General features: G+C 38.7%; 1 protein-coding gene across 1 annotated transcript in view; it reads right to left on the bottom strand.

The window, feature by feature from the left end:
* Positions 1-1,703: 1,703 nt before the first annotated feature.
* Positions 1,704-12,037, bottom strand: part of PRTFDC1 (phosphoribosyl transferase domain containing 1) — a 45,724-nt gene continuing 35,390 nt past the window's right edge. Inside the window, exons 5-9 of the mRNA XM_005152974.4 lie at positions 7,475-7,492; positions 6,028-6,110; positions 5,581-5,627; positions 3,594-3,670; positions 1,704-2,975 (exon numbers count right to left, since the gene is read on the bottom strand). Coding sequence (XP_005153031.1) covers positions 2,928-2,975; positions 3,594-3,670; positions 5,581-5,627; positions 6,028-6,110; positions 7,475-7,492 — 273 coding nt within the window. The 3' untranslated portion in view covers positions 1,704-2,927. The remainder of the gene's footprint in view (positions 2,976-3,593; positions 3,671-5,580; positions 5,628-6,027; positions 6,111-7,474; positions 7,493-12,037) is intronic.

Here is a 12,037-nt window from a genome sequence, read left to right as displayed (position 1 = left end):
CAACTATAAATACAAGAATGCAGCAGCTAATTGAATTGAAAGAAATATTTCAATTACACGCCTTTTAGACTATTTCAGTTCTATATTTTAACCAGAAACTACCCAATACTCAGACTGTACATATAGCTTGTAACATGGAATCCTAAATAATATTCAGTTAACAATGTTGCAGAATTATAGTTCCTACTTTGACTTCCTACTTTGACTTTCTCTCCAGAAAATCACTTTCAGCTATTTTGGAATTGGAACAGATATAAGCATGAATGAACTGGACAAAGCCTAAAACCTGATAGCTGCTAAATGTTTATGTAACTTTAAACCAAATTTCTGCCCATGTTAGTTTGTACTAACAACAGGTAAGGAAAGGATGTTGGTGTTGAGTGCATGAGAAGAAAAACTGAGATAAAAATGGATCCCTACCAAATGCATAAACATGATGTCCAGAAAAAGAATGGATTGTAAAGAACATCCTCTCTTCTTCAGTAACAGCTGTTGCTGAACTGATCTAAAAGCAATACATAGCTGTATGGGTCATAGGGTTCAACCACAACTGAAAACATGTTTAGTGGCCTTTTTAGTGAAAGGAATGGAATCAACACCGTTATTGAACCAGGAGACAGCTACAGAAAAAATGATAGTCTTTTTTTAAACTCTCTGAGCACACTGAAGAAACTAGACCCCATAGTAATCAGGCTTACATGCACAATTACCCATTTCCTCAGTTACACTAATGGTATTTTGGAATCTGATTACTAAAGTAATTGAAAACTAATTTTTCAGATTAAAGTGCTTCAAGCAAAGAGTAACATGGATGGCAACTGAGATATCTGGATGTGCTCAGAGATATAAAGGTACAAAATTCAAATATGACATTAGAAGAGAAGAATACCTCTCATTCACAGTATAATTGCACATGCAAATTCACTAGTGAAATCTGTATGGTGCTTTTGCACAATGTTAAAAATATGATGGTAGGAGGAAATATAATTAATTTGAAGAAACATTCCAGTTCTTATCTTTTCTATAAATCTGTTCTTTTTCATGAAGCATGTATATGTTAATAATGTGAATCTTCTAACGAAAGAACTTTAACACAGTCTGAATTATGTGCATCTACAGTACTTCATATTTTCGCACTAATTTCACACTAATTCATGTGGTACACTTTGTTGTCGTGGCTGCTGAAGACTGACCATTGTAATAAGGGGAATTGGATTGTGACTTTTTAAGCAGAAAGAAAAAAAGGGAAATAACATAATGGATCTCCTGGACTTAGGCTAAGCCTAAGCTTATCTGCCTATGCAATGTGCCAATACTACTAAATCCATAGAAATCAGATGTGTTAAGAAAAACATTTAACACTCTCATAGAAGAAAAAGAGATTAAACTCTTCACCAGCTTCTCCCACATGCCAAGGGTGGGCTTTCTTCTCTAAAACAGAAGTAAGTTGCTCTATGAAGGAAACCATCTCAACAGCTAGGTGAAAAGACTAAAGAAGATTTCTCTAGCAATCACAATAACTTTTATCTTCCTCACTGCACTAGCATCATGGATTTTATCCAAATAGCAATAGCCTGTGAGCCCCAGGATACACACATAAGGGATGTTTAGATTACCAGTTAAGTGCATATTTTTGAAGAGCTTTTACAGGACATGTGAAACGTGCTGAAGCAGGAAGATAAACAACTGCACAATGTAACAAGTGTTCTTAATGTTATTTTATTAGTTTAAAGGAACCTGAAGCCTCTTACAACAATTGACATCTTATAGTTCAGAGCCACTGATGTACACCTACTTACTTTGTATTGGCTTCCCTTGGAAAGTTGATGGCAACAACTACATACAGTATGGAATTAATCTTTTCACCCTTAATACAGCATGTAAATTAATAAAGTACTTCAAACACTATGTACAAGGGAAGGAAATAACCTCTAGAGTCTACAGTATTCCTGCATTAACTGCTTTTCTATGTTTTCCTATCAGTTTTTTTCTTTTTTGTCTTCTCCAACACTGTCAAATCTGGTTACAAAAAATCTCAACTTGTACATGCTACAAAAATCAAATCATAAGTGAGTAATTATCTGACTGGCATTAAACCTTTGTGCTTAATGAGGTTTAATTAAGAATATACTCACAGGAGAACACTATGTTATTTTTCTCACTCGTTTGTGTCCTGCAGAAACAATGCCTGGCATTGTTTTGTCTTGATTAAAATTCAACACATTCAACAGGTTACATCCCTGGCTATGCCATATACCAACGCCATGGCATCTTCCAGTTTCAGATCAACAGTGTCTTGCAGAGGTTCATTTTGTACCAGCACTCTAATTTAGCACATTCTGAGAGTTAAAACTTCTGTTAGGATGAGGCAGTAATGAGCTGCTAGACATGGACCAGCTCATACATAAATGGACCATATAACATACAGTGTCAGCTGAAACTTTTGAATTGTGGAATTAAATCAAAATAAGGGTTTCAATCTGGCAGCAGCACATCTGACTAAAGCTAAAGGGAGGCTGAAGTCAGTAAAATTCTGTAAAATAATCTTAACACAGTATGGCACTTTTGAATGATCTTATGCAACACGGTGAGGTACATGACTTGCAATGATAGAATGATGGACTGAGCAAAGAAAAGATGCTTTCACAGTGAGACTTGAAACAGACAAATTATGAGTCAAAAGGCAACTTACGTTGTGATTTTAATACTTCAAAAAGGTATAGCTTTAAAAGCCCTCTACTCCACATTTTAGATAAAAGCTCTCTCACTTCTGTAAATATTAATCAGTATCTCTAGAGTAAACCCCTTATATTGAGTTGAAAGAAACACAAGCCAGTTGAAGTGCTCTTCTGGGAGATGCTTGAGGGAGTGTAGTCAAATTGCTGCTTCACTGACCTTACAAATCTTCAGGCGAGGATGTTACTGCTTCAGACTCTGTATTTTGCTTTGCCATGATCATTGATAACACATATGTGCTGAAAAAAATATAACACTGATTGCAACTGCATAGTTGATGACATTATTAATTAATGATTTGTTCAGAAATACTTTTGCTTGACCAATCTAATGATCTTGTAATTACCTCTTCCTTTCCACAGACCTCAGACTGAATTCTCATTTCTCCCTCTAGCTACTGCAAGTTTTCCCACTTGCATTTCCCAGCTTTGAGGTCCACTCCTGGGAGTACCACAGGAAGCAAAGGCAAGGCTTGCACATTTTTCAGTCATTATCCCACTGAGAAAAGGGGCAAGCCACATAGCAGTAAAAGTCCAAACCTGTTTGAACTGTAGCCATGTTTCACTTTTTACTACTCTCTCTGGACAACACTGAATGGTGGACCAGTGAAGTCCTAGGCTCGCAGAAGACAGAAGTGTAGCACAGGTATGACTTCTGCATTTAGGGGGAAAAGATGGGAAGAAACCATTCACAGTGCTGAGTGACTCCTTTGGATTATTTGGGGTTTTTTGGGAAGTTCTACACTCCCTGAGCCATGACATTAAGGCTTGAGGGATCAGGTGAATTACAGGGTATTTAAGACACCCTAGAAAAGTAAACCAGATTTTTTAAACTATTTTTATTTTAAAGAAACTTACGTTTAGATCTCTGAAATGCTCGTTGTAGTCTAAGGCGTAACCTACCACAAATAAATCTGGAATTTCAAATCCATAATCTGTATTGAGACAAATAACAAACACCATCAATACAGGATCAGTGGCAATTATATATCCTTTAAATTCATGTGTTGGTTCTCTGACAAGCAAACTATAGATTTATGCAGCCAGTTGAGGTTATATTACCTTTGACTCTGATACATCAAGGTCAGCAGTAGCCCTATGATCAGTTCCCACTCACAGTTCCCATCAGTGACAACGATGTGAATAGGCAGTGTAGAGTAGAAGACTTGTGTACAATTGTCACTGGCACAACAGACACATTGTGGAAGGAAGCCAAAAATCAGAGCTGAAAAACCCTGACTACATTTGGAAGCCCCATTAGTTTATGTGTGTGGTGACAACTATCCAGTATCACACTAATGATGAAAATAATATACCATTTTAATTCAGTAGTAACTTTCAAAGATTTATACATTTTCTTCTGAGAATAGCAAAACCAATTTTGCCTATTATGCTACCAAAACATGTGAAATGCTTCTTAAAGCCCAACCTTATGAAGACTCATGCATATGCTTGAAAAAGTAAATGTGTGCAGTGTAGCTGAATCATACAACTCACACACTTGAAGCTAAGAACAGGCTTGTGTCTTTTTGTGTGTGAAAGTCTGTGCAGCATCAGCACTATACAAAACAAGTTAAGACTCTCCAAATTGTTCACTAAGTAACTAGAGCAAAACACAGCGTTATGGGCACAAAAGCAGGTCAGCATAAAAGATTTTACACATATTCAAGTAAGGAATTTATTCCATTGTTAAAAATTGTGGGTAATAGACACTTTGGAATCATAAATTTGGGTGAGGAACTGACACACCACTGTCAGCGATTTACAAGGGAGATCTTTGATGCTTTATAAAATTCATCACCGTATGAATAAACAAGGATAAAACCTGTTTCACTTTACAAGTTACTACATAAAAATATTAAACTACCCTTCATGAAGTAATTTAATGGCACTTATTAATGTGTTTAACATTAGTGAATCCAGGCAAATGTACACTTAAATTAACTGCATTAAATTCTAAATGTTAAAAATACCACTGTATAAAAGCTGTACAACAAAATGTTTAGGTCACAGTTCAGATTACTGGGCTACAACCACAGTGCCATGTCCAACATAAAGTAACTTTTGCTTCATAAGGATTCCCTTCCTCCCACAGTCCAAATCAAGGCCCTTCAGGCTGCTTCCTGATACTCACCTGCCTACTCTCCTTCTACCCTCCTCCCCAGCTCAGTTGACCACAGCCTTCTTCAGTAGCAAATACTAGTCGATCTCTTCTAGATGGATCTATTCTTTCCAATATTTAGCCACATACCTGTTATTACATCACTCATTCTAGTAAATCTAAAATTACAATAGCTTTTGTATAGCTCCACTTATGGCTTCATCATAGCACAGTACAAGTACAAATAATTCTGAGAGAACTGGTGCTGGTGTGACACAGAGTAGCAGGAAGAAGTTTAAAAAGCCCAATCTATCTTTTGCTTTTTGGAGAGTGGGATCTAATTATAGCAATATCACTGATATTATCAAACACCTCTCATGTTCAGATGGAATTAATCCTTGGCTCCTCCAAGGAGACGCAGTGAGGAAGAAAGAGGGAGAAGTGGACTTTCTTTTCCACGTAGTTTTCAGACACAGAAGATAAAGCACTCACCTTCTACGGACAAAATTAAATGCTTTCATAACTTCACTATAAAGTTAGTACTCTGCAGAAAACATCAGACTATAAGGAGGCTAGGCTTTCCGAACCACAGTTATACAAATCCTTCCATTGCATCCCATAGTCCCATTGACAACTGATACTTTAAAATGCTTCCAGGAGTCCAGAGAGTGTTATTAAAGGCAGTGGTAGAAAAAGTGCTAACTTTTAATACTGTCATGTACAGATTTTCACAAAGATACTTACAATCTGGTCTGTACCCATCAGGCCGAGATGTTCTTTTCACCAACAAACTAATTAAAAACAAAAGAAACCCCATGTAAAACTAGGTATTGACCTGAATAACAAAGATGAAAACTATTCCCTTTACCAATAAACTTCTGAGCCATGTGATTCACTGTTCTTATTCTGCTTCTCCCAACAACGTCCTAATGGCAGGGAAATGATGGGTGTGCTCCCCTTCAAAGTCCATCAGTGCCAGCTTTAAATGGCTGAAGGGTCATTGCCACTGCAGAACAATACAAGAGCATTTCCTCTCCTTTCCTCCACCCTCCTCTTAGTGACTCAGGCAGCTCCACTCCAGAGCTCCCCATGCAATTACAGCATCAAATTAAAGCAGTATCTCAGAATGGGAACCTCCACTGGGAAATATGGGCTAGACTAATTAATTACTAAGTTTTGTGATTTACTCACCTTGCCACTTTAATCATTTTTGGCTTGTATTTTTCTATATTATTCAGCAGAACCTTCATAGTCCTTCCAGTTCCAACAATATCCTTGCAAAACATGAAAAACAGAGTAAGTAAGTAAAACACAAAGGAAAGTTGAAAAGAGGAAATCTGGACAATGACTGAGCAGTTCCACCTTCTTATTCTGTGGAAATGATGTATTTTTCCCAGTACATTGCAAGCCACTCCAAAAAAGGCTATAACTGAGCTCACACTCTTTGAAGCAAGCACTTTCTACTCACAACATAACTGGTTAAAGGATTGCCCACTTCCTCTAGAAAACAGTTATGTTTCTAGTACTTGAGGTGTAATACTGAACTGGAGATGACTTTACCGGGCACTGCAAGGCTGGAGGGACTTCTCATACTGTGCTCAAGACTACAATATGTGAATATCTCTCCATGTCAGAGTTAAATCTGTCCTATTTGTAGTTTTATTAGACCAGCACATGAGTGTTCTCCAGAGCTGCTGTACCCAACCCAATCTGAAGGAGATCAGTAGATACTTGACTACAAAACTGACAATGACACAGAGAGCAGCTGCTGCTCCTGAACTCTCTGGGTGTGGATTTTTCATTTGACCACTGCACCCCAGTTGTCTAATACCATGAACAAAATTTGCTGTGGTTGTTTTTCATTTCAGTCAGCATTATCAAACATGGAGCTCCTAGCAGCTATGCAGGTAATCAGCCATCTCTGTGGCTGATGACTTTTTTCCCCATCTTTATTTAAAAAAGACATTTCATTATGCTGTCCAGCTTACTTCCCACACAACCACATTTGGCCTGAAATGCTAATCAGGTCCTGATGTGGTCTCTAACCATCCCAGCTGCTTTTCCAACGATTTGAAAGAGAATCACCTACATGAATTAAGACAGGATTTGCAGCACCAGTGAGGTGATACCTTCCTTTTCTCTAGAATGTACCTGTGGTGGGACCTTCCCAGGAGACACTGCAGGATGCAATGCTAAGAAGCTGGACTTGAGAGAATGACTGACATTCTCAACCATTCTCAACCCTGCAATTTGTAAAAGCACGTGCAGGGCTATGCTACTGCTTCAAAGTTATGCAGCTGCGAAGTGCAGGGCATCACAGCAGTTGGTTCATTGTCCTCCAACGAACAGAACAACTTGCAGAACAGGGGTTGGTGAAACCATGGGAAGAACAAATCAAATGACGTAGAAACAAAGACTCCCTGGTATCACAAGGCAGATTACCAATTAGAGCAGCAGCAATGCAGTATTATGCAGTTGCAAGAAGTCTGATGTCATCAAGCAAACCAACCCCTCTCCCTCTTCACCACCTCCCAGCTGAAGAATTGTAAACACAGATGGTTTTAGATACTGAACACACAATGACGACTTGACTAGGTGACTTTATCCAAGTACAATATGACATAAGCACCCAACTTACCTCCACAATGAGGACATTCTGAAAGAAACAAACAAAAAGGAGCACAATTACACAATATGCAGAAACTAAAAGAAACAAATGCTTGGAAAAGTGAAATAAAGTTAGTGCAACACAGCAGGACACAAGAAGTTTCCTGTTTCATTGTTGTGCACTAATAAGATCAAACTCTGCAGTCAAGGGCTACCACTTTATTCAGCTCTATCTATATTATCCTATCTGTGTGTCCCAAATGGAATGATCTTCACTTCATTCCAGTATGCCTGGTTGTGTACTACAGTGTACCCAACAGTTCACTAAAATACTATTTCCAATTTTAATGAGACGACAGCAATAATATTCTTACTTGGAAATAAATGTTCTTCCTCCCTTCCCCCACCTCCCACAGACTTCACAGTAAAGGATTACAGGCTAAGTTGTGCCACACATTCTCCCTTCATGCTATTTCTCTTCAAATACTGCTGCTGAAATCAACAGTATTACTTGAAGAGAAGGGGAGAGGTCCATTCAAGAGCAGTGATGTCAAGACAGCATAATCACACAGGCTGATCTTTCTGCTGAAATGGTTTCAGGAATCACAATACTTCTGGTCTATTAAAAGCAGTAATAAGAAGTCATGTCCTTATTAGGAGAAATAAAAATCTATTTGTTAATGAACATTATCATATGCATGTTCAAAAGAGTGGTCTTTTATGATCTACTCTCTGAGGTGAAACCTGCAATAGCAAGAGGAAAGTAATTTCACAAATACCTTTATCAATGTATGTATGCATACATCTTGCATGCATGCGCACATTGTACGTCCCATAAAACGGATGACAGTTTCATATCCATGCAGTATTCACCAGACTAGCTTACAATCCAATTCTTTTCTCTCAGGCTTGTTGGCATTGTTATGTACATAACACAGAGACAGTCTAAAGTCTAATCCCGAGGCTGAGTTCTGAGAATGACTCAAACACCACAGACGACAAGTGTGTGAAGGGAGCGTGCTCATAAACAGCACACCTTAGACACTTCCATTAACTGATAGGTACATTGTACATATTTTTTAAATCTTCAAAACAGAAATTATTAATCCATATTATCCATATTTATATTCATACTGCAGTTCCTCCTAACAATCACAGTGCTTGGTAGGGAGACATAGCATGCTTCATGCATCAACCACTGCAGAAACATGTTACCACACACTGTGTTATACCTGTATGCTTCTTAAATGGCAAAACACTTGGTAAAGGTGTGGAGGAAACTCCCGGTAGTAGTTCAGCAGGTGTCAGCAATGGAGATATTGCTCAAGAAAGCCACTAATTTAGACTGAGCTCCGGTGGAATGTGCATTAATCTTGGAGGGTGGCTCCTTTTTGGTGTTTTCATAACAGGTTTCACTGGTGGTTATCCTGCTCCGCACTCCTGACTTTCAACCTCTCAGCTGCTGACACAAACAACTCTGGATCTGAAAGACTTAGTCCTGTGGAGGTAAAAAGTCAAAGGCCTTTTAACAAGTCCAAAGATGCCCTGCCTCTAGAGATTTCTTCCCTCAGTAAAGAAGTAAGTTTCTCTTAGAATAAGAACTTCTCTTAGAAGAAGAACTCAGTCCTCTAAGTAAGATGAAGAGATCAAAACCATGTTCAGGAGAGGCTTATGACAGGTGTGCACATTTTCTTGAAGGAAGCCATTTGGAGCCAGTAAGGGTTTGGCTCTCATTTGGCTTCCTGGATGAAGTCATAACTAAGAAAAACACTTCCAAAGAGTAGCCCAGGACACCTGGGTCTGAGGCATAAGCAAATCACTTGATGCAGTCAGTGGACACCTGAAGATTACATGCAGGAGTAATGGTTTAACCATCCTCTGGGAACTTGCACAGCTGGTAATACATGTAAATATTTATGTGTGTGTATATACACACATATATATGATACAGGGAGAGAGCAGAAGAGTTGACAATGAAAGAAGGTCACTAGAACTGAAGACGGAAATGAACTCCTGTAGTATCAGCAAGCAGTCCAGGATGACTGTGAGTGACACCTGGTAAGAGAAGTTGACCTGACTTCAGCTTACCATCACGACTTATTCTGTCAGGTTTGTGCATCTCTTGCTGCTCTTCACAGTGCTAACAAGGAGTTTCCCCCCAGAGGAAAAGCACGAGATGGGACATACCAAAACTGACATAGCAGAGGGCTGCCAAGCTCTCCATTAGCAGGCTATGTCAGGATGCAGCAAAGGCTGGTTTCTCCCAGAGTGAAGATGTATTGCCTCAGTTTCCTCTTCTTCAGATTAAACAACCCCTATTTATTCATTATTTTCTCACAAATCATATTTGCTAGCTTTCTGATCATTCTTTTGTTCTCCTCTGGAACCTGTACGGTTGCTCAGAATCCTTCTCCAGTTGTGGTGCCCCAAACCAGGGAGAAGCCTTTTCCAGTGTTGAGAAGAATAAAAGAACCACTTTATATGCTTTACAAATAATACTGCTTTCTATACATTCCAGTACGTCTTTTATGAAGGTATGCTGTTGTCTCATGTGCAACCTGTGATCCACCTATCATCTCCAGTTCAGACCTGTTGCTTTGTCAATCCTTCTTCACCTGCGTTTATGCAAACGATTACTTCTGTATAAACCCAGAAGTTACTATTCATTGTCATTACATGTCATTCTTTGAACCAAATTCTTAAAATAATTTCTTCAGATCATACTACTGTCTTGTAGTATTTTCCAGGTAGTATTACTAGCAGTAAATGCTAATTCCATCTTTTCAATCATGAATTAAATATTGTATAGTCCCTGGAGAACATGCTTTAACACATCCAGTCTGACAGTGAAGCATAATTAACTGTTTCTTGAGAACAGCTTTCCAACCAGTTATAGTCTGTCTAATAGAAATTTAATCTTGTCTACATTTCCTGATCACAAATGACTCAAGTGAAGGAAAGAAAACTAACATGGATCCAGACATGCCTGAAGGGCTTGTCTGGCCACAAGAGTGATAGTCACCTGCTCATGACTTCAGCTGAAGTGTAAGATCTCATATTTATTGACTAACTTAAGAAGGAAGGATATTGGCGGACCCTAGAATTGTCTGAAAAGCATTCTGTTGTTATTGCCTCTTCTCCTCAGAGTCATGGAGTCCAACAGTTGCAAATGATATACACTGGGAGATTTGGTCCTTTGAAAGTCCCCTCAATCAGGCAGCTGCCTAGGTCAGGAAACACAGATTCCATTTTGATCATACATATTCTCATTATTTTGAAAACATTGAGGAGGATCTTTTTTGCTATAGAGAAATCCTGTATGTAAGCACTTGGGTAGTGGAAAAGCCACTATAAAATATTTAGATATGAAAACATTTTGTATATATAAATAAGCAGGCATCCCGATCGTCGAGTGTTTTGATTAGGCAGGGTTACTGTGACTAAAGTCATCATATTTAAGTGTTGCTTATGACCAAAGGAATGCAAACTGTTTTGCCATCCTCTCGTACCAGGAACCATCTCCTACAAAACAACATGATGTGCTGGGAAACTGACTTTATTGCTGCCTATTCCCTTCCCCTTCCTGTTGAAGCAGGCTACAGATGGAAGGGTTCCAGAAAAGGGATAGCATAGCAGACTAGTAGAGGAGCAAACTGCCAAGAAGTGTTCTGATATACAGTATCCAAGGCTAGAGAGTGGTGATGTGTAACTGAAACGGATTGAAACAGATTAACTTATCCTTGAGCAGACGGATAGAAAAAGATATAAGAAGAATGTAGTGTCACCACCATCTTAAATGCACAGCTGGCTGCATCTAGCACATTTGTGAAAGGCCGTAGCTATGTGAAGGACACTATTTAGCTTCACCATGAAATCCACCTGTGATCTGGTGGGCAGGAGACTAGGGAAACTCATAAGCTTGGGGTGCTACAGCAGTAACTAACAGCTGGGCAAACAACAGGAAGCTAAAGGACGCTAAAGATTTTTTTCAAGTATAAGTGTTTGAAGCTCCTTTACCACATAGATCAAGACTGTTTTGTCCTTTCAGATGTATCTGAGGCAATTTCAGAGCAGGAAACCACATGAAAAGAAAAACAATCCAGCCTTCTGGCATGCATTTGGTATTTTCTGTCCATTTTTGGAGCTTGAAGAACAGGAAATAGGAATATTTACTGACATGTTGACTAGACTTAAGATGGCTTAATTTCCAAGTAGAGCCATCTTCACCAATACAATTCCTTCAGTCTGTGAAGTATGTCCAGAAATCTAATAATGGTACTAATATATCTTACAGTGAGAAACAGAACAGTCAGGTTTTTAAAATATGTCCTGGAAAGATTTCTTATGGAGTCCAAATAAAGAAAGGGCTATGGCTCAACTCTCAGAGACTGAAACACCTTTCTACTGAATCGTTGCAAGAGAATCAGGAACCTTCATTACTGGTGATGGATCAGATGGATGGTTGGGAGCTGATAGATAAGGATGACTGTGATTCACCCTGTGTTTACAGATGCTTCTACGAGGTATCTGGCAGGAAGTACACTGGTGCAATGTAGAATCATGGAATCATAGAATATCTCAAGTTGGAAAGGAC

The sequence above is a fragment of the Melopsittacus undulatus genome, chromosome 1 (assembly GCF_012275295.1).
Source record: "Melopsittacus undulatus isolate bMelUnd1 chromosome 1, bMelUnd1.mat.Z, whole genome shotgun sequence".
Classification (NCBI taxonomy): domain Eukaryota; kingdom Metazoa; phylum Chordata; class Aves; order Psittaciformes; family Psittaculidae; genus Melopsittacus; species Melopsittacus undulatus.
This window is presented reverse-complemented; position numbering and strand designations above follow the sequence as displayed.